The 23111-nt window shown below is 41.9% G+C and overlaps 1 protein-coding gene and 1 pseudogene across 1 annotated transcript; both read left to right on the plus strand.

Annotated features, from left to right (window-relative positions):
- Positions 1-1512: 1512 nt before the first annotated feature.
- Positions 1513-2393, plus strand: LOC146617684 (uncharacterized; annotated as a pseudogene).
- A 154-nt stretch (positions 2394-2547) lies between these two features.
- On the plus strand, positions 2548-12368 carry bub1ba (BUB1 mitotic checkpoint serine/threonine kinase Ba). Its single transcript, XM_085373509.1, is given in 9 exon segments — positions 2548-2564; positions 2890-4261; positions 10297-10336; positions 10339-10412; positions 10501-10637; positions 10704-10789; positions 10792-10844; positions 10933-11048; positions 12179-12368. Coding segments are annotated over 9 exon segments (2085 nt in total).
- The last annotated feature ends 10743 nt before the right edge of the window (positions 12369-23111 follow it).

Below are 23111 nucleotides of genomic sequence, written 5' to 3' on the forward strand. Positions count from 1 at the left end.
TCATTACAAACTGCACTCTGTGTGAACAGCTGACACTACGACGTGCAGAAAAACACAAATATTATTTACCGTTAGATCACGAGCCATTGCAGTTACTATGCTTACTGTGACACGTGCGTGAATATGTTCAGTCACAAAGCTGACTCTGAGCCTCTTCAGTAACATAAAGAATTCTTTGTGCTCTGCCGACGTCAGTAAATGTGACCCTAAATGTTTCTCTATAATGAAAGATATCTTCACAGGCTGCCGCCATCAAACAACAGGGTTGGAACAAAATGCACATTTTACATTACCGCAGTAATGTAAGATGTGCATTTTGTAGTCCATCTTCTGCACATTGTAGTTTCAACATGGCAGACATCCTAAGGTGTTGTTTGACACTGTGATGGCATGCCACACATGGTAAGCTCCACACCTCACTACCCGTTGATTCGCTTTAGTTTAATTTACAGTCACTACTTTAAAATATTCTACTTATTGTTCAATATTGTTTCTTTATTAAATGTATTTATTTTTCCATCACACCTTCCAATGTTTATATGGCGTGCACACATATTAACCTTGCAAGGTCAAAGTTCTGTTTTATGTTATATTAATACATCTTTCTTTGTTTGAGTTGCCTGGGGGTTGGCTTCTCCTGTCTGGCAAAAGGTGCAGCAAAGGGCTGGGAGACCTGAAGTACCACTGACAGCCTAATTGGATTGCACCACATGCTTCATTGCCTGGGGGGTGTTTCACGTTTGTTTAATTGTTTTGTATTAGTTGGTTATATGGCAGCCATTTGGTTTAGCTAAACCAGTATTTAAGTTCCCCTGTGTGTCATTTCAGGAGGTCAGTTTGTCATATGTTTGTTTGAGGTTTTGTTAATTATTATCTTGAGTTTAGTTTATTGAGTTGACCTCTTTTTATTGGTCTGCCTGTTTAAGTTTTGGCTTTGTTAAATATATTTTCATATTTTTGGGTCAATAAAACCCCTTTTTTTTTTTTAAATTAAAACCACCTGTGTCCTTTATGCTTTACTGCTTGGTCCCTGACAGACACCATTAGCAATTTTGTTACTCCTTGTTCAGTGTATTTGTCCCTCTGTGCTTAGCATACTCAACACCTCACTGCTCTCTGCTCAAATCCCTGCTTACTTTAACAAAACTGTCATCCACCCATTTTAAAACAAACCCAAACTTGACCTTTCTTAGCAATTAGAGACCAAAATGATCAGTAGTTATTGAGATATTAGAAAAGGTTGTGGCTATGCAGCTTAGATCTGTCTTGGATAATGACAGTGTACTCGACTCATTTTACTGAAATTGCTCTTTGTTCTCCAGCGGCAGTGATGCAGGAGAGTGTTTGGTTCTGCTGATGTTGGAGCTGACCTTTTGATACTGTCAACCACCATAGTTTGCTCCATAGGCTGAAATGCTGGTTCTGTGTATCTGGGTCTGCTTTGCATTCTACATCAACGATACTTTTCTGTGGCCGTTTCTAGTCATAGGTCCTTGTCCTCTTCTCTCAGCTATGGTGTGCCACCAGGTTTTGTACTGGGCCCCATATTGTTTCTGTTATACCTGTTATATCACACATTCTGAGTACCTGCAAATTGCAGATGAATATCCAACTGTGACTAACATTGTTCTGCATACAGGGTCAAATGATGTGTCCAAACAACAGTCAGAGGTTCTGAAACGGGACTTTACTGGATTATTAAATGCAGTAAATTCTCTGAATGAAGCTGTATTCATCAGTGGACCTGTACCGCCCGTCAGGAGAGGAGAGATTCAGCAAGTTGTTTGCACTAAATAAATTGCTTATATCAGCATGTGCTGACCACTCAGTGCATTTTATCAACAATTTTAATATTTTTTTTTGGGAACGAAGGCATTTGTTTAAACAAAATGGATTTAATTTTAACAAGTCAGGCATGCAGCTGTTTCAACTTGTTTTACTCCATATGTCATCCATCTGTGCTTGGTGCCAAGGCTAAGATAAATGAGGAGCTATCTCATAGGGAGGAACAAACAAAGCTTGAGGAGGAGCTTCATCTGCCCCCACCTGGAAAGAGCCTCAAAAAGGAGAGCCTTCAGAGGCAAGAAGAGGGGTCCTTATTTGTCTCCAACGCTCTCAACAATACCAACGACCAGGACCAGAGACCACGACCTTCCCCAGCCCCCCAAACCCCTGACAGGTCATCACCCTCCTCCCACTCCTTTACTCCCTCCTCCCTGCACCTGAATTTCACTGAGGAGATGATGGAGTGGGTCAATGCTGGACTTGGATCTACTCCCCGGCCCAATCCCTTTTTGTCCCCTATAAACCCCCCACCAGAGCGGCCTAAGGTTCACCATCGAGCCCCGCTCCCAACAGAGCAGTTGAAGTTACATTGTGTGTGTTTTCTCTAAGGACAGTACGAAAACATTAAAGAAAGGGGGGGAAGAAAAGCCACCTCTTTCCTATCGGTGGAAAACTGCACCATGTCGATCAATTAATAACACTCACCTTCCTTCCATTTCCAGAGTGTAACATCCAACCATCTGTGTAAAATCCGAAATTCCCATGGTGTTGTTCAAAATGTGCTCTGGCACAGTGCTTTAAGTACTCAGTACCGCCACTTCTAAATATAGCTCTTGAGAGTACCGCCACCTCTCCATGCGCCCAGAACGTGCTTTTAGCGTACCGGTACTCTCATTTGCACATCTGTTATAATCGTTTGGCTGCGCTGCCGCTTTTCAGAGCGCCCTTCACAAGCACGCTTCCTAATTCGTCCCATCGAGAGCATAGACTACATTAGCCATACACCAATGTCTTTTACAAGTGAAAAGCGCATGCGTCGCTTTTGCCGTTGTCATGTCAACAACTCAACGTGGTCCGGAGAGTGTGTGTAAAACGCGCAAACAGCTGCTCGGTTAAAATACAAAAACAATGAACACTTAATATGCTCTCCTGGCTTCAGACTCTGAGTAGTAAAAGAACAAGGTCAGAATCAGAAGACTCGCTGGCTGACACCCCACCAAGCCAGAATGATATCGCTGCAGGTCAGACGCAAGCTAATGAAAGCTGCACTAGTGCCGCAGCCGCGGACGACGGCACTTTTTGCGACGACGAGGACGAGAATGACACCATTTCTACCGATGACAACAGCCGCGTTAGCGAGCATGAGTGGCCAGAATGTTGGTCCCAAGCACAAGTCCGGTATTTCTCCACAAATTACAAGTGGCTGATCAGCAGAAATCAAAAGTTGGGTTGTAGTGTGTGTAGTCAAGTTTGTGCTCGCGTGGACATGCAGCAAGGGCAGAGAGTGTCGCAGGAGTGGAGTGGGTGCTTAATCTCGTCTTTTGGAAGGGACAAGGCTGCACAACAAAACTCACTACGAAAGAAAATAAAAGAGCACAGAGACTCAATTTATCACAAGAAAGCAGTTGAAATAAAAGAGAAGGCAACACAAAATACAATGCAAAAACACATTGAAGATATGAGAAAGGCTGACTACGCTTCAACTTGCAATGTGTTTAGAACAGCTTATAAGATTGGCAAGCATGGGCGTCCCTTTACAGACATGCCAATAGATGTCCAGTTGCAAGTCTTAAATGGTGTCAAGATGGGCAGAGTTTTGCACTCTAATAACTCATGTGCAAATATACTGGATCACATTGCAGCTGAAATGAAAAAGAAGGTAGTCAATGACATAGTGATGAATGAAAGAAAATTGTGTGTGCTCATTGATGAATCCACTACAATAAGTGGAAAGTCTGTGCTTGTCGTGTGCCTGCGGTCAGCTATTTCCAGTGAAAATCCAGACACAATATTTTTTGAACTGATTGAGCTGCAGGGGACCACAGCAAAGGACATCACTGAAGCACTGTTAGGATGTCTTCATAATAATGGCTTTGACCCTCACTACCTACAGGAACATTTGTTGGCATTTGCTTGTGATGGAGCCTCAGTGATGCTTGGGAGGAAAGCAGGAGTTGCTGCGCAGCTTTGTTCCAAATTCCCTTACCTGTTTGTCTGGCATTGTTCCAATCACAGACTGGAACTGGCAGTTTGTGATGTTTTGAAGGAGGTAGGAGGAATCAACCACTTTAAAATATTCTTAGATCAGCTTTACTCCCTCTACCATGCATCACCAAAAAACCAAAGGGAGTTAACCGAGAGTGCTCACAATGTTGGACAACGTCTCCTTGTGATAGGCCGTGTTTTATCAGTGCGTTGGGTTGCTTCAAGTGAGAGAACAGTGAAAGCAGTATGGGAGAACTACCAAGCTCTGCAGGTACACTTTACAAGTGCTGCTGCTGATACCAGCAGGGACTCAAGAGAGAGCAAAATACAAATTAGTTTATAATTTATTTTATGTACATTTTGTTAAAAAAAATTTTCAATACCTTTTTGCACATTTTATTTATGTTCAGTAGCTCTTTCTAGCTCAAGCAAATCCACAAACTAATAAAATGATTTATTATTTTGTATAAGGTTGTCTGTTGACTGTTGTATATAAAACCCATTCAATATAGTTGTTGTTACCTCAGGGGAGGCGGAAAAAAAATAGAGTACCGGCACCTCTTTTGGGCCACTTAAAGCACTGATCATAATCAATGTTCCCTCTAAGCTGAGCACGTGCGCAATTGCGCACTGCTGGCACGGTCTCTGCGCACAAAAAATCTAACCTGAATTGAAATTAAAATTAATACTTTGACAATTATGTTTTGCAGTGTTAGTCAGTAAGTGACTGGCTGCTCCCATATGGGAGTGGCTTATCCCATAGTCCAGCCAATAATGCGATTCACATTCGCAAATACGCAGCTAATCAACGTCGTTGACAGGCTATGACAGCGTTCTTATATGCTGACACCGGTGTTTTAGCTAGCAAAGCGGCGTCGCTGATGTGGAGTGAAGCCACGTTAATGACAACGTGTACAACCATTGGAGATGTGAGCAGGACAGACGGAACAATTGCCGGAAAAATTGTGAACTTTATACTAGTTTTTAAATTGAGTTGATAGGCCACGTAAAACCATAGTTATGATAAAAAAATATCTGCAATGTTTGGTTTTCTTCCTGAATACTATCGTTGTTTATATTTACTGCGGGAAGAAACGGTAAAAACGGCGTTTTATACGAAAAAAGGCTCGAAAACACTCTCTGCCTGTGAGCAAAAACAAACCCTACCCCCCTCTCCCTTTCCTATTCGTCCAAAAAAGTACCATGTCAACCAATCAAAAAATGATATGGCAAAGTGGCATCTAGTTGTTAAGAAACGGGGGGAAGTTTTAGGAGTGATGGCGGTGTTTTGAGATGTGAGAGATTTGAGACATTTAGTGCAAATCCTGTGTAGTTAGTGTGTATTTTTATTTTTATTTTTATTCCTATTTATTATATTTATCCCCTTCGTATATTTTATTTATATTGTCTCTGTATTTATATATATGTGTGTGTGTATAACTCTGTAACTTCTGTCGGTGCTGTGCTTTTTTGGAAATCGAATTTCCCAGAGGAACCCACCCGAGGGATTAATAAAGTTCTATCTAATCTAATCTAATCTAGTGTAGTCAATAGTTTTGTTGTGTGTGTCAGAACAATGAGGCGACTGCTGAATGTTACAGGTGTTACAGGAGTGATACATCTCTTGTTGTCAGGCCTGCAGGTATCAGGCTGTTGTTCTCCTTTATCTTATAGTGGACAGAAATTATTTTTTGGAGTGGCACAAATGATTTGTGTGGCATCAGATTTGATGCAGAACAGCTGATTGTTCTGTAAATAGTTTGAAATGTTTGTTTAAAAAACGTCTTGGCTGCATTTAAAAAAATGTTGTTGTTTGCATAACTCAGTTACTTTTTTGAAGAAGTAACTATATAATTAATTGCCCAGCATTGGTCATTATGTACTATATTTTGCAGACAGAGAGTTACAGGACTCTCTCCCAGACCACAGACTCATAATAAGTCAAAGCTTTATAAAAAAAAAAAAAAAGAAAGAAAGAAAGAAAGAAAGACAGAAAAGAAAGTTGTGTTTTCGAAATTGGAGTTCAAGTTATTTCTTACTTCCAATAGTACTACACAGGTCAATGCCTAGATTTTTTTTTACATTTTCATTGTAAATGGGCTAAAGCAGTTAATTAAAAGTAATCTGACATAAATGTAAACGCTGGTGTGACCACAGTGCACACGTGTGATGTCGCTCACAGTGTATGGAATGCCAGGACTGCCATAATGAATTAATTAAATACACCATTAAATAATTAATTAAATGTGTCAATAATTAATTAAAATTGGAATTAATTAATTAAATAAATAGTTATGACACATGTAATTAATAAATTATTGACACATTTAATTAATTATTTATGTATTTCACATTTAATTAATTATTGACACATTTAATTAATTATTGACTCATTTAATTAATTATTTAATGATATATTTATTTATTTCATTTTGGCAGTCCTGGCGCCTGGCTCTCATCATGAAATAATTTTATCTGTCAGCCTCACCCATCAAACTCAGGGGGCGGGGTTAACGCTGATCGAGTCAAAACCATTGCTTTGGCCTGGTGGCCATTGTTTCTAGCACACAACAACCGGCATGTGGAAGCTAACAGAACTGAGCTTTGAAAAACCCTGTTTGTGTGTCACCAAATACCGTTTTAATATTTTTTTAGCCGAGAATGTAGTGGTTTAATCTTCATGTGTCTGGTCGGTTTGTCAAGATACAGCCTCTTTGCAAAAGTGCTTCGATGATTTCGGAGATGTCTGCCCAGTCTCACGGCAGGGTCTTTCAAAGTTCAGTTCTGTTAGCTTCCACATGCCGGTTGTTGTGTGCTAGAAACAATGGCCACCAGGCCAAAGCAATGGTTTTGACTCGATCAGCGTTAACCCCGACCCCTGAGTTTGATGGGTGAGGCTGACAGATAAAATTATTTCATGATGAGAGCCAGGCGCCAGGACTGCCAAAATGAAATAAATAAATATATCATTAAATAATTAATTAAATGTGTCAATAATTAATTAAATGTGTCAATAATTAATTAAATGTGTCAATAATTAATTAATTACATGTGTCATAACTATTTATTTAATTAATTAATTCCAATTTTAATTAATTATTGACACATTTAATTAATTATTTAATGGTGTATTTAATTAATTCATTATGGCAGTCCTGGCGTTCCATAACAGTGGTCCAAGCAAGGGCGTAGATTTGGCATGGACAGAAGGGACGTGTCCCCACCAATATCCAGCGATTATTAAATTGTCCCCACCAATAATTTGATCTCTTCGAGTAAAGAAAAACAACCCGATAGAAAGAAAAAAAAAACAATCTCTCAGCGTCTCATTCACCCAGCGGTGCAGAAAGAGTTAAATTACATTCTCTACTGGAGTCCTACCTCATGTGACAAATATGGCCAATGTGATTTGGCTGAGCCTTTCAGGGAGCTCTGTTTAGTTTTGCAGCGGTAAGCCTGCGCTGCGAGGAGGAGAGGAGGATGGCAGCAAAGAGGAAGAACCTGGATATAAAAAAGTGTTTTTAAAAGAAACCTGCAAGTCACTTAAAGCCAAATTAACTCATAAAATGTGTCCGTCACAATAACGTTACAGGCTATGCTAGGCTTTGGCCCACATCAGTCTAAAATTGTATGTAACCATGAATAACGTGTTTTGGAAACTAACTGCACAACAGGCAGCACTATTAGTTATCTCAGTCTCCCACAGTAGCATTTCTAATTTTGATTGAAACTGTCAGAGAAAACGGCAGCCTCGAGCAAGCCAGGATATTAGTTTACGGAGCTTGTTAAAATTATATGTCTAACGTTAAAATGTTGGTGACACAATAATTACATCCTAATTGGCTGGCCTTTTGTACACTAATGGTACTGACGTATTCATATGTCATAGTCATGAATAGTCCTGATTTTGCAAATATTCCACCTTGTAGTGCATTTTGCACAAATTGTTTTAAAAATGCACTCACCCTACAAACATTACTGATGAGTCAAGATCTGCACAAAGTGACAGAAACACTGAAGCAGCTCCACATTTTATTCTTATTGCCATGTATGTCCTATTTATCAGGTGACAGAAGAACCAACACAAAGCTCAGAGAGTAATGATGACACAAGATCACAGGTGAAATTGGATGATGACTTGTTGGTTCATTGCTGTATTTGAAGCACATGTGTGACTGCATGTATGTGGAATGTCTCACTGTTATTTATCAGGTGACAGAGGCAGCTCTGCCATGTTGTAGCTCAGACAGAGGTGAAGAGGCGAGGTCACAGGTGACTGACTGATGATTTGGTGCTATTGATTAACTCATTCACTGCCATTGACGTCTATAGCCGTCAATTGCAGTGAATGAGTCAATGGGTTTAACTCATTCACTGCCAGCCATTGGCAGTGAATGAGTTAACTAGTATTTATTATCATGACAGTTGTTAGGCTGCTGATGTAAATTGTTTCGTTAGTGTATATTTGACAAAGAATCTGAATTGACATGTCTCACTTTTTATATGGCATGAATCAATGTGTTATTTTATCAGGTAGCAATATGTCCTTGTGCAGTCAGAGGGGAAGAGCCAGGACCAAAGGTGAGGCACATCAAGCACACAATAATAATTTTAATCTGAGGATAAAATACATGTACTGAGGCTGAAAGAAGCTTCAGTGCTCTCAGAAGACTAAAAACATGGCTATGGTCCACCAGGAGAGACTGGACAGTATAGATGTAAAACAAATATGCCAGCAGTTTATCTCAGTTAACGAGATGAGAAGGCATGTGTGTGGCTCCCTCACATAGTGGACATTGAGTTGTTGTGTCCATGTCTGTTGCTGTAACAGTAGTTCATGTTTAGAATAAAAAGATCCCAGCTCACTGATTTGATAGGGGCAATAGTGTAGTGTGCCTAAAATGTTGCGTAATTTTGCTGAGAGATCTTTTACTTTGTGGTAATCTTAGATGAGTAGTTTTATGGACAAAAACCACCAGGTCATTCAGTGTTCCCTTAGTGCTAATGCATATAAGAGATGTTGGTGTAGTACAACTGAAGTAATGTTGTTAAGTACTTAAAGTCATATTCTTTTATTGTCATGACTGTATTTGAAGCTATTTTTTATTTTTGTATGATACCTGATTTATTTGGATTATGGCTGAAGTAAACTAAAGCCTAAAATACTTAGTCAGTCATTTGTTTAATAGTAATTTAACATTATATAATTCACATGTAAAACTATGAATTGTAATTTTAAATGGTTTAAAAGCATGTAGAATAGCATATGTAGGCAAGTATATTTCTCCTTTTGTTATCAAGAAGCAAAGACAAAAAGGAATAGAAAAAGAAACAGGGCAGGGTTCGGTCCCCACCAATGCCAAAACCAAATCTACGCCCTTGGACCGTCCAAGGGATCACTCAGGGAGTTTGTATGTTCGCTCAGACACGTGAAAAATTAGAGGGAACATTGATCATAATGTCTGGTGTTTTCGTGTTTGTTGGTTTGTTTTCATTTTTTTATTCTTTATTTTGCGAGTTGGTTATTAGATGCTGCTCCAGCCAGCCAGAGAATCCCCGCCGCCTTGCCCTCTCCTCCCTGTGCTGCAAGCAGCAGGCGCACCTTAGAAATGGAGGGCGCCTTAAACCCAGTAAATGGGCGATAGAAAACCGATCGGTGCCTATGCCATTCCCAAAATGCGCTGGCATAACATCGGGTCAGCATGAGTACGAGCATTTTTTTCCCGATGCCCGTGATGCCACCCCCCACCAAGAAGCTGCCCCGGGCAACCGTGTTGCCCGTATCATAAATCGCTACTGAGCATATCTTCCCTTTGGTTTAACCTGCACAAGTGCCAAGGTAGGTCTCTCCTGCAGAATTGGTTTTCCCTGCATCGGTATCACGCACTGGGCTCTTCAAATCACGGACGAACAGTAGCCTACAGTTGTTTATATTTTTAAGCCCATTTTGCACAGAAAGGCATTTTTTGAAAAATGTATTGATAGCAATGTTGAATATTATTACACATGAAAAAAACAACTACACGTAAAATAATCACACCGTGAGGCCGCTGCCTTTATAAATGGAAGGACAGTAACTGCGTGTGTATGTGTAAGCATGTAAAACCTGAAGATAGCCAGATTAAAAGTATTTTGTCTATATCTGCCATTCTGCAATTCACCTCAAGGTGAGCTTGCACATACAAACACACCTGAATCTGGGGCCGGGGACCTCTGTGGGGACACAAACGAGCCTTCAGATTATGGGACCCAGTCTAAACCCAGCTTAACCTTGACTTTGTTTATTTTTTGCTTTGCCTGCTTCAGGTGGACAGTTGCTCCACCCCCTGGGACTCGAGTGCCTCCAGTCTCTGATCAGCTGCTTCCTGTTTCTGGACGGCTGCACCACTGTCTAAACCACTCTGCCTGATCACCCGTTCACTGTGAGTCACTTCCTGTTCAGTCCTCTGATGTAATTAAATTCTCAGCATCCTGGCAGTGACTGTGTGCGTGGACATGTATGTGTGACAGGAGCTGGCAGAGTGTGCTTCCTGTGAGCTGTCGATCAAGCACAAAGCCGTCAGCCTGCTGCAGCTTGTGTTGCAGCTGCACTCCTGCAGGGTGGTGCATGCAGCGCCGCAGCCAAACATTCTTACCTGCTGTCACAGGTATTTAACCAGACAAGTAGGGCAGGGGGGCGGGGTTGCACACCTGAGGCCTAACTGCTCCTGCAGAGGCCTGCATGTGTCCAACTCGGTGTTCCCAGTGAACTGGTCATCTTTGGTGGACCTGGAGCTCCAGCAGGAGATCAGGGTAGTGCAGCTCAAGACTCCGTCAGTCTGGGTCTCCTGGAGCCGACTGCACCCCCACAGCTGGTACACACAACTGTCTTCTCAGCAAAGAACCCACCTCCGTTGCTGGGCTTGTGAGTGTGCTACCATCTCACCTGTCTGTACCTTCGAGGTGGATATGGTGGGCATGGCTGAAAGTGTCCATCCCTTACTGACTAAGAGCAGGATGAAGCTTTCGAAGGACGCTGAAGGCTGGATGGTGGAGCGTTTCAGAGGAGATGAGGCCAGGTGCTCACACAGGTTGATTAAAGCTTGATTCATCTTAATCCTGAGCTGAAGTTTAAGTACAGCTGTCTGCTTACTACAGTGATATATACACCCGAATGTGGAGGAGGCTTTTCCATTTGTTGCTGAATGCTGGCAGCCGCTCCTGTCGGAGCTGAAGGGGGAGCTGTCCGCTCTTTACTGCTGAAACTTTAACTCCTCCTCCCGCCCACCCATCTACCTGCTATTTTATTTCTAACTTAATAAAGAGGCTTTTTATGTCATTTTCCACTGTCTGCCTCATGTTTGTGCTCCATTATCAAAAACGATGGAAATCAAAATCAACCTTGACCATCAGAGGGCGCTGTGTCCTTCTGGAGCACATTCTCTGGTTAATCCGGGTTAACTGCGATCGCATACCGGACCAGTGGAGACGAGACGCCCACATCTGAGTCTTCTTCCACAAACTTTCATGTCAGAGAAAGATTTTCGAAGAGCATGCGGTGAAAAGAGCTTCTACCGTTTCGTGACGTGATGATTGCAGAAGTTTGAATTTCTTTGAACCTTGGAAAATAAAAGTTATGCTACTGTGAATATATTGATCTCAGGTGTTTTTAACCTTTGACCCTCACCCTTCACCTTAGTTTAACAAAGAATAAAATATTAGACTATTGTAAAACAAATCAGCAGGTACACTAGGTGATTTTGGTGTCATGTGACTGAGTTGAACTAAGAAGGCGAACCCTGGTGTAGTTGGCACACAGTGTGAATTAAATCTTGTTAAAAGCACAGTGAACTGGCTTTACTGGACCCCAAACTGGTTCCTTTAGCGGTGTAAGTGTGAGAAGCAGAATTCAGAGTGAACAGAGTGTGGCGGTTTGAGTCACGTCCTCCCCCGCCTCAGGGCACGGCGATGCGTGCTGCAGCCTGCATGCTGACACAGACCTTGCCTCCCCTTTGTCTCCTCTGCTGCTTTCATGGACTCGTTGCTGTCTCAAAGCCACTTTTGATGGTTCTCTTCCAAAAGAAGTCACATGATCACCTGTGCAGTCAGAGACGGTCGGATGACCTCAGTGTTCATCTGTGCGCTCTGCTTTTATTCACACATCAACTGATATGTTTTCACTTTGCTGCTGTGTTTCGTGTCAATAAAGCTTCTTCGAATATGAAAGACTCAAACTCCTCCCCCTCCACCTGAAACCAGCTGAGACAAGGACGAGCGAGGTGGGGGAGGGAGGAAGACAGGGTAGGAGGAGAAAGAAGAGGAGCAGCAGAGAGAGAGAGTCAGTCCAAGGAGGAGAACAACAGCAGGAACCGACTCACCTGGACTTCGCAGCCAGGTGAGCATGTGTGTGTTTTGAGTTAAATTAACTGATTATCTACAGGCCGCATTGTCTCTTTCTAGATAACGGCGTCTGTCAAATACCAGCACTGTGGCTTTAAAGTTCTACAGTTCTTTACAGAACCCGGTTCTTAAGCTTGCATGAGGACCTTTACCTTAACTGTGAATAACATGTTGGTATCACCAGTCTGATTATGTATAAATATTCCATTTCTGTAAATGATCCAGGTTTAGGTTCTTAGTAGAACTCTTATGAGACAGAAACAGGAGGAGAACCCTCGCAAAGGTTCCTCATGGTACTATAACCCCTGTGGTTCTGAGTGATCCTGCGTTCATATAAAAGTGTTCTGTATAGAACCTTGCAAAGAAACCTGCAGAAAGAATAACTCTGCAGAGACAGTTCAGGTTGAAAGGGTTCCACTCTAAAACTTTTACCTAAGAACAACCTTCACGTTACTCGGGGTTCTGCAGAGGCTCAGTCTGCTGGTTTGTCTTTATTCAGTCCTTATGCAGCTTTAAAGACTCAGAACACACATGTTAAATCAGACAATATTTGAATGGAGTTTGGTTGTAGCAAAGAAAAAAATTCTGTTTAAAGTTTGGCCTCACACCTGACTGTGTGTGTGTGTGTCTGGTGGGGTAAACTGATCTTCATGAATGGTGGTTCGGTGTGGAAGTGTAACTGACCTGGGAACACCTGCGTGTGTCCCTGATGGTACACTTCCGACTCTGACTTAAAAAAACACATTAACACACACGGCCAATGAAGAACCATCAGTTAACCAAGAAGCCAGAGGGGTTTGAACCTGGACCTTCATATCGTGAGGCAACCATGCTAACAGCTATAGTGTTTGGTTGCTCTCTGTTGTTGCTGAGGAGCTTCAGAGGTGAGTGGGTGTGAATCAGTGGAGATGTGTCGTAGACTGATGTCTCAGTGTTTTCCTCCTGCTTTCACTGCAGACTTTGCCATATCCAGGCTTTTACACTTGGAGACACACAACCACTCAAGCCTGTGGGCAATCTAGAGTCACCAGTTAACCTAACCCCACTAACAGCATGTGTTTGGACTGTGGGATGAAGCTGCTGTGAGGCCACAATGCTGACCACATAAAAGTAAAGAATCTAAAATAAAATACAAGAAAATAATGACAGTTATTAAAAAAAAGCTGAGTAGGATATTTTTTAAAGATGTCCAAAAAGTGTTCAAAACCAGCAACAGACTCTTTACAGAAACTGGAAACACTGCAGCTTACCGTGTTTGTTGGGAGCAGTGATGGTTATAAAGTATTGAAACAAGTGCAAAAATACAGCTCATAAGGTGGAAACTGAGTTTCACGTTTTTAATGACCCTGAAAGTGAATCTATGCTGTGAGCCGTTTCATCCTGCAGCTCCGTGTCAGCTTGGTGAGGATCTTCAGGAAGAGTTCCTCAGGCTTCTTCTTTGAAAGTTTCTGCCTTTTGTTCTCGGTCAGAATGATCTCACACTGCTTCAGTTATGGTGAGGTCCGGCTCTGATCACTCCCATGCTGAAACAGGAAACTGCTGTCAGTCAGATGTTTCCAGATTTTCCTGCATGATGGATCATCAGTTTATCAAAGATCTCCAACACCACTGACTGAACTGCAGCTGAAACTATGACAGAGCCTCCACCGTGTCACAGATGGCTGCAGACTCTGTGAAAATGGTCAGGTACAAGGACTGAAGATGAGTGAAAAAGCAGCCAAAGTCCAAAGAAAAACTTTGAAAGACTCAGAAGGCTGCAGGATTCTTGCTCATGAGCACTAAAACGTCAAGGAAGCCAAAAAAGCAAAATATGAAGAAATGAGGGGCATGTCGACTTCTGCACAGTACAATAGTCAGTGCAGTTTAACTTTCCTTCATTCCAAATGGTAAAGGTTTATATCGTTTTGTTTGAGCTTATCATTTTTATGGTGCTCTTTAGATTTAATCTTCTTTATTTTGCCTTTGTTTTATATTTAATTTTGTATTACTGTTTTTATAAATTTGTATGCTACATTTTATTTTCATTAAGGTTTTTCTGTTAATTTTATATTTTTGTTTTTATTAATTTTTTATTTTCTTTATATTCAATTTTATATACATAACATTATTTTTATTGTATTTTCGGTGTAGTTTAATTTCGCTTTTTATGATTTGTTTGTTTTTTTTTAATTATAGTTTTTAAGTTTTAAAGAAATTTTATTTCATTGTTTTAGTTTATTTGAAATGTTTTCTTAAATGTGTAAAACTTTTAATTTAACATTTTAATAATTTTTCTTTAGTTTGTTTTTATTTTTATTTATTTTAATTTCATAAATGAGTTGTGAACATTAACATATACAAATTATACTTTTTAAAGAAGTCGGTAGCATTAAAGTTGTGCTCGAACATGCCTACATGGCTATGTGTAACTGGGTCACCTGACTTCTTGCTGTGATCTGTCATTGTTCCTGCAGCCACTGGGGGGCACTGTCTCTGGTAAGCCTGCCTGTGCATGGGGATGAGTGCAGTTCCAGTCAGACGAGGAGCCGTGGCGGAACTGTCTGGTCATGTAGAGACAGTTTCCTCAGGTATGTCAGCGAGCCAGCCACACCCTGAAAACACAGCTGCTAAAAACACCTGGAATCAGACCAGCACCAACAAAAGCTTCGTTCACACATCTGCAAAAAAGAGTTTTCCTCCAAATCACGTTGAGGTGTGCACACAGAGAATATCACAGGGTTCAAAGGTCACGGGGATTCCCAGAAACAGTAAAACGGTAACTGCTCAAACATCCTGGACAGTTTAAGAGGCCAAAGTTTAGCAGGAAACAGTCAGCTGACTCTCACTGGAGGTAAACTCGTGAAGGAAGAAGAGATGCCGCTGAAAGCTGAAGCTGATTTTACCCATAAGACACCAGGATTTTTTAAACGCGCGCATGGAAAAGCAGCAGCTGTTCGGGGTGGTGCAGAAATCAAAATGTTAATATTCACGGAGAGGTATTTACATTTTATGAATGGGATTACATCGATTGTTTTGAACCCTTTCATCAAGCGCAGGATGAAAGCTTCCAGAAAGAGCACCCCCTATGGGAGAACGGCAGGTGGGTCATGACAGAGCTCCACAGTGGAATAATAGGGAGTTTATATTCTCCATTTGTATTTTGCTTACGATGTGGCGCAGACCACACAGCTCTGGATTCACCCCTCCCTTCGTTATACCTGCAGACAGTGTGTCTGTATCTCTGAGCCATCTTCAGGAAGTGTTCTCCAGACATGTTGGAGGACAAACTTCTTCTGTGGATGCTTCAGTAATGCTGAGCTCCAGGCTGGGTGGAGGCTGGTTCACTAACCTGATACAGTGACAACATCTGATTGGAGGAGTGCTCTGTTGCTATGGAAATGTTTAAATTAAATTGCAAGCTACACAGACACACACACACACAGGTGAAATGCTGCCCCTGGGTTAGTTTTATTGATATATCACAAATTCATAACAACAGAATCTCAGGGTACTTTATATTGTAAGGTAAAGACCAATAATACAGAGAGCTCACCCCCTATGAGCAAGCACTTTGCCGACAGTGGGAAAGAAAAAATCCCTTTTAACAGGAAGAAACCTCCGGCAGAACCAGGCTCAGAAACGGACGGGGAACAGGACAAAGACATGCTGTGGAAGAGAGCCAGAGATTAATAACAAGTATGATTCAGTGCAGAGAGGTCTATAAACACATAGTGAGTTAAGAAGAAACATCCAGTGCATCATGGAAATCCCCCCGCAGCCTACACCTATTGCAGGATAACTAAGGGAGGATTCAGGGTCACCTGGTCCAGCCCTAACTATATGCTTTAGCAAAAAGGAAAGTTTGAAGCCTAATCTTAAAAGTAGAGATAGTGTCTGTCTCCTGTATCCAAACTGGAAGCTGGTTCCACAGAACAGGGGCCTGAAAACTGAAGGATCTCCCTCCCATTATACTTTTAAATACTCTACTAAGCCACCTGTACAGGTTGGTAAGGCCTGTCTGTGTATGTACTGGGTCAACCATTGGCTCCACCCCTTGCCTGAAACATAAACAGCTGGAAGGTGAAAGCTGATTAACAGCTCCTCCTCCTCCTGTTTGCTGAGAGGGTGCGGAGGAGGATGTGGAGCAATCTCATCCGGTCAGTCAGAGGAGGAGAATAAATGATAATGGATTGGATTTATATAGCGCTTTTCAAGGCACCCAAAGCGCTTTACAATGCCACTATTCATTCACTCTCACATTCATACACTGGTGGAGGCAAACTACGGTTGTAGCCACAGCTGCCCTGGGGCAGACTGACAGAAGCGAGGCTGCCATATCACGCCATCGGCCCCTCTGGCCAACACCAGTAGGTAGCAGGGTAAAGTGTCTTGCCCAAGGACACAACAACCAGGACAGAGAGCCCGGGGATCGAACCAGCGACCTTCCGGTTACAGATACGCTTCCCAACCCCCTGAGCCACGGTCACCCCATGATGATGATATTTGATGAAGAAGAGGAGCAGGCTCTGTGCCTCATCATCTCTCTTGTTCCCTTTAGGCTTAGGTGGAGTCATCTGATCAGCAGCAGACCAGACCCGGTTTTACCTGAGGTGGAGAGACACCAACTCACACACAGGTGAGACAGGTGTGTATGTGTGTGTGTGTGTGTGTGTGTGTGTGTGTGTGTGTGTGTGTGTGTAGCGCTTTGCTTTCAGACCATTTGGGGACACTGTGCTCGGTCCTCACTGGTGTGATGTGTGATGAAGATGAAACTGGTGACACGTTTCAGTTGTTCATCCAGGTATGATGAAGGCTGCACACACACCCTGCTTATTCTTCAATTCAAACTTTATTAACACAAATGCAAAAGAATGCATCAATGAAAACAAACGTGACATAAAATAATTTTTATAGCAGCAGAGTGTATTATTATTGCTGTTGTTTAATAATGATGATGCAATTTAACACGGTTAAACACTGAGTATGAATCCTTGTCCCCAGTTGGGCGTTTACATCCATGACACATAAATAGAATTACAAGTAAAATTTAAAAAACTTAAAACCACAACAGTCTAAGAACCAAATCTACAATAAACACACACTAACCAGGAAAACAGAACTACCAAAAATAAACAAAGTTAATAAAACTGCTGCTGCTCTGACTTTCAGCTGGCCGTCATCACTGTGAGAGGTTTAATACGTGCCCATGCTCCGCTGTAACCAAGGTCACTGTTGAATTTCACTTCCCACAGCTCATTTCATTTAAATTCTTATCCGGTTGTTCAGTCTGACGTCACTAGCCGTGTCTGGGTCTAAACTCCGCTGCAGGTCCATATATCAAACGATCACTATGGCATTACTGAGAGTTGAAAAACTGTCTAAAGTCTTTCATCTTTAATAAAATGATCAGCGTTCTGCTCTACCAGGTGTAACAATTGAGTTTAACATCCAGGCATCCATGAAAACGGAATTTATGACATTTAACGGAGTTAGAAGTTAGCAGGGAGTTGGCTCGCTAGCTTCTATCTAAATACAATATAGCATGTCCTGACTGCGGGGTTTTGGAAACAAATTAAAACGTACAGCTCTGCTATCACTTCCAACATAAATGAAGACAGAAAACTAAACAGCAGTGACGTTTGTAGGGTTACTGAAGTTGGGCTAGCTGGTGTATAATGGTGTGCTACGTGACCGCTAGTGACACAGCTATGTTAGCATAATATAAACAAGCTAACTTTTTTTCCACTCGATAAAAGTTAACGTGAGTGTTCTCGGTGGTCAGGAACAAATGTAATCGCATGGCAGGATGCTGTAAAAGGACCAAACTTCAGCCAGGAGAAAAACTGAGATAATCCATCCACAATACGAGGTTAGTCATTCATATACTGCTGCATGGGCTGGGCTGTAGTTACATCCTAAGGTTTTAAAAACTGAGCTTAAATAAACGATTAGTGGTAATAAAAGCCGAGGGAGGTCAACAGTGATCACTGACTGTTGTAGGAGCTTTTTGAGATCAAATAGAAAAAAATACATAACATTAATCATGTTAACAACACAAAAGCCATATTAAACGCAGACTACTTTAGACCCGGAAGTAGGATTCGTCGCGTCATCACTGAACAACCGGATTGTTTAATTTTATTTTCGTTTTTAACAGTTTTCATGCTCCATTCATCCATCATCATCCACCCATCAACCAATCCATCCATCCATCCACCCACCCACCAATCCATCCATTCACCACCCACCAATCCATCCACCCATCCATCATCATCCATCCATTCATCCACCCATCCATCCACCCACCAACCAATCCACCCATTCCACCCATCCACCTATCCACCCACCGACCAATCCATCTATCCATCCACCCAGCCACCTACCCATCCATCCATTCACCACCCACCCATCTATCCACCTGTAATGTTCTTATTCCTCTATGAATAAAACATCAAGAATTGCTCCTGGTGCTAGCTTCAGCTAGCTGTTTATTATTCTTTCTACAACGATCACTTCTTCTTCTATTCTGTATATCTTATTGATTCCAGAGCGCCCCCTGTGGGTAGCTTCAACCATAGCAACTATCATTACATCCCCTTTCCAAACAGTGTTATAATAAGCACAATTACAAAGAGAACTGTTACTCTGTAACATCTGAACATTCTTGTCTAACATTCAACATGTTATAAATTGTGCAACAAACTACATTCAGTAGTGTTCTTTTTTTTTTTTATAACCAAAAGTTGTAGCACAAGTCAAACAAAATAAATCCAAATGTATACCTTACATCTTCCAGAATGAACCAAATGAATCCCATACAGCCCTCAAGCACATTAGAACTCTTCACCTTTGACAACTTGAACAGTCAATAACACATAACTCAGCAGGTCTCAATTAAGTGTGAACAATTACTATTCTAAATGAATTATTATCCGTTATTTACCTGTGATTTATTATTATTAGTATTTTTTAACAATTCTTTACCACAACAGTTCACACTTGTTCTATGAGCCTCTCTGTAGGTTTCTTAGGTCTGGTAGACCTTCTCAGTATCTCAGACATTGGGGAAGGTGAAGGAGGCTCACTGTGGTGCTCAACAGGGTTAGCACCTCGTTGTTCAGTTCCAGTCTCTGTGTCCTGATGTTTAACATCCTGTGTCTTTAACAGACTTCTCCGGTTTCTTCTTAACACTTGTCCATTCTCTGTCTGAACAGCAAACGATCTGGGCCCTACTTCGCTGAGAACTGTTGCTTTTTTGTCCCAGAAATCTGGACCTGCAATCCTCACAACATCTCTTTCCTGAAGCGGTTCCAGACGCCTTGCAGTTTTGTCATAGTTCCTTTTCTGTCTGTGCTTGAGTTTCATCCTTTTGTCAGTCAGCTTGTTGTCATGTGCATTGTCATTTTCCTTGGAAATGTGTGGAAGTGTGGTGCGGAGCTTGCGATGCATGAGTAGCTCAGCAGGTGATGCCCCACACTCCAGGGATGAAGCTCTGTAGCTTAGCAGAGCCAGGTAAGGGTCGGTCTTACTGTCTCTTGCTTTTTTGAACAATCTCTTTACTATTTGGACTCCTTTTTCTGCCTGTCCATTCACTTGGGGATACAAGGGACTAGAGGTGATATGTTGAAATCCATATTGTTTTGCAAAGTCACTAAATTCTCTACAGTCATATTGTGGACCATTGTCACTGATGACACACTGTGGAATTCCATGTCTGGCAAAAAAGCCCTTCATGTGTGTGATGACTGACTGTGCTGATGTACTGGAAAGCTGTGCCACTTCTGGATAATTAGAATAGTAGTCAATCACCAAAACATAGTCCTTGCCATCCAGATGAAATAAGTCCGTGCCTACCTTTTGCCATGGTGCAGTGGGTAGATCTGCTGCCAGTATTGGCTCTTTTGTTTGTTTATAGTGATGTTTGAGACATGTTTCACATTTCTGTATCATCTCCTCAATATCCCTGTTGATGCCTGGCCAGTAAACTGCTTCTCTCGCTCTCCTTTTACATTTCTCCACTCCAAGATGTCCTTCATGGATACGCTGAAGCATGTCCTTCCGCATGGATTGAGGAATGACAATCTGGTTTTGTCTCAGCACCAGCCCATTAGCCATGCATAAATCAGCTCGCACAGAGTAGAACCCTGGACAGACTCCTTTTGACCACCCATTCTGTATAAGGTGGGATACTTTCTGCAGCACTGAATCTTTTGTCGTCTCCTGTACAATTTGCTGCAACATGACATCTGATGCTGGGAGTGAGGCAGTTACCATGTTTACATGTGTTTCAGCCTCCTCGGCTGTAGTGCTGACTAACCTGTCACCACTTGGTGCTGGCGCTCGGGATAAAGCATCCGCGAGTACGATATATTTCCCAGGCGTGTAGATCAGCTCAAAATCATAGCGCTGCAACACCATCATCATGCGCTGAATTCTGGGTGACATGTCGTTGAGGTTCTTTTTTCTGATCGAGATGAGAGGTTTGTGATCAGTCTCTGCTGTAAAGGTTGGTAATCCATATACATAGCTGTGAAATTTTCCACACCCAAACACTAAGCCCAAAGTCTCTTTTTCAATTTGAGCATAGCGTTGTTCAGTTTCTGTCACTGATCTGGACGCATATGCTACAGGTTGCCACTTGTCTTTGTTCCTTTGGAGCAGAACTGCTCCTAAGCCATCTTTTGAGGCTTTGATGAATGTCAGGACCGGCTCTGTAGTTACAGTTTCCTTCAATTTTTTCCACTCTTTCTCATGCCGGGCCGTCCACTCAAACACTTTGGTGTCCTGTAGCAGCTCCCTTAGGCATGCTGTCTTGGAGGTAAGATTAGGAATGAACTTACCCAGAAAGTTGATCATTCTCATTGCTCGCAAGACACCTTTTTTGTCAGTGGGTGCTGGCATATCCAATATGGCTTGTACCTTTGACTGATCAGGTTCCACCCCTTCACTTGTAACCTTATCTCCCAAGAAGGTCATCTCTGAAACACCAAAGAGGCACTTGTCTCTATTCAGTTTAAGTCCATTCTTGTTAACTCTCCACAAAAGTTTCTCCAGCCTTTCATCATGTTGTTGCCTTGTATTTCCCCAGACTACGAGGTCATCTATGTAGACTCTGGTGCCTTCCAGCCCTTCGATCAGGGACTCCATTGCCCTGTGGAAGATCTCTGGTGCTGATTTAATTCCAAATGGGAGCCTCAAGAAACAGTAACACCCAAATGGCGTGTTAAAGGTAGTGTACCTGCTGCTTTCTGGGTCTAGCCTCAGCTGCCAAAATCCATGTGATGCATCCAGTTTGCTAAAAAACTTAGCTCCTGCCATTTCACTCATTATTTCCTCTCTCTTAGGGATCTGATAATGCTCTCTTTTAATATTTTCATTTAGATCTTTAGGATCAAGGCAGACTCTTAAGGCACCTGTATTCTTTTTCTTGACACAAGTGATAGAGTTCACGCAGTCTGTGGGCTCTTCCACTCGTTCAATGACACCCATTTGAGTCATTCTTTCAAGCTCTTTTTTCAAACTTGTCCGTAATGGAGCAGGCGCTCTCCTTGGGGCATGCACCACAGGCACGGCATCATCCTTGAGCTGGATTTTGTAGGTGTAAGGCAATGTTCCATGTCCTTTGAAGACTGAAGGAAATTTACTGATAATGTCTGAACTTCCTTCATGCCCTTGGTGTTCCACTCTTTTCCCTTGTTTGGCTTCTTTCATGGTGTCAGTATTAATCTGATAGATCCTCTTTACTAGTCCCAAGTCCTCAGATGTTTTATCTCCTAAAAGTGACTCGTGTCCATCAGGCACGATGGTGAACAAAATGTTATGCTGTTTGCCTTTAGCTGTCACTTTAAGTCTGCATCCTCCTTTTGTTTGTATTGGCTGGTTATTGTAGGCCCTCAGCGGTGTGACTTTCTCTGTAAATCTTCTAGGCTTCTCAGTCAGTGCCTTGAAATCCTTCTCGTTGATCAAGTTAGCTTTGGCCCCTGTGTCAATTTTAAATGTTACCAATGTCCCATTGACTAACAGTGGAGCAGTCCATTTATCATCTGTGACTGAACTAACACTTTGGCCAGTGTTATGTCTTGAAGACTGTGCATTGACATCTTCTTCATGTGACACCATCTTAATGAAAAATGTTTCACTTAGATCATCACTGTGTCTTCCTGCACAGTGTGTATTTTTTGTCCCTTGTTTTTGGAGAGACACATTTTTGCATAATGGTTTTGTCCTTTACATTTTGCACATTTTTTTCCATATGCGGGACATTGTTTTGGTCTGTGTTTCTCTCCACATCTCTTGCAAGTGAACATTTCATTGTCACACGTTTTGTTTCTGTTGTCGTTGTTTTTGAATTTACTCCATGGCTTTCTTTTAATTGACACTGCATTCACTGCCTCATTTTCTTGTTGCGCTGCTCCTTGAACAGGCTCTCTAAACGTCAGTACATGTTGTCGTGCTAGCTCACTGGCTTGACTTATCTTTATAGCACTTTCCAGCATTAGTTCTGTTTCTCTCAACAGTTTCTCTCGGAGCTTCTTCTCATTAGTTCCAAACACTATTTGATCTCGTATCATAGAGTCTCTGAGATCACCAAAATTGCAGGACTGAGCTTTGATCTTGAGGTCTTTGAGAAAAGTATCAAATGACTCACCCTGATGCTGTAAGCGTGAGCGAAAGACGTATCTCTCGTATGTTTCATTTTTCTTTGACAGACAGTGCTCGTCAAATTTCTTCATGACTTCATCAAAGTTATCTTTGTCCTCGGG

This window comes from Diplotaxodon limnothrissa, linkage group LG15, assembly GCF_057381915.1.
Source record: "Diplotaxodon limnothrissa isolate DT_005_m linkage group LG15, D_limnothrissa_male_GT1.1, whole genome shotgun sequence".
Taxonomy (NCBI): domain Eukaryota; kingdom Metazoa; phylum Chordata; class Actinopteri; order Cichliformes; family Cichlidae; genus Diplotaxodon; species Diplotaxodon limnothrissa.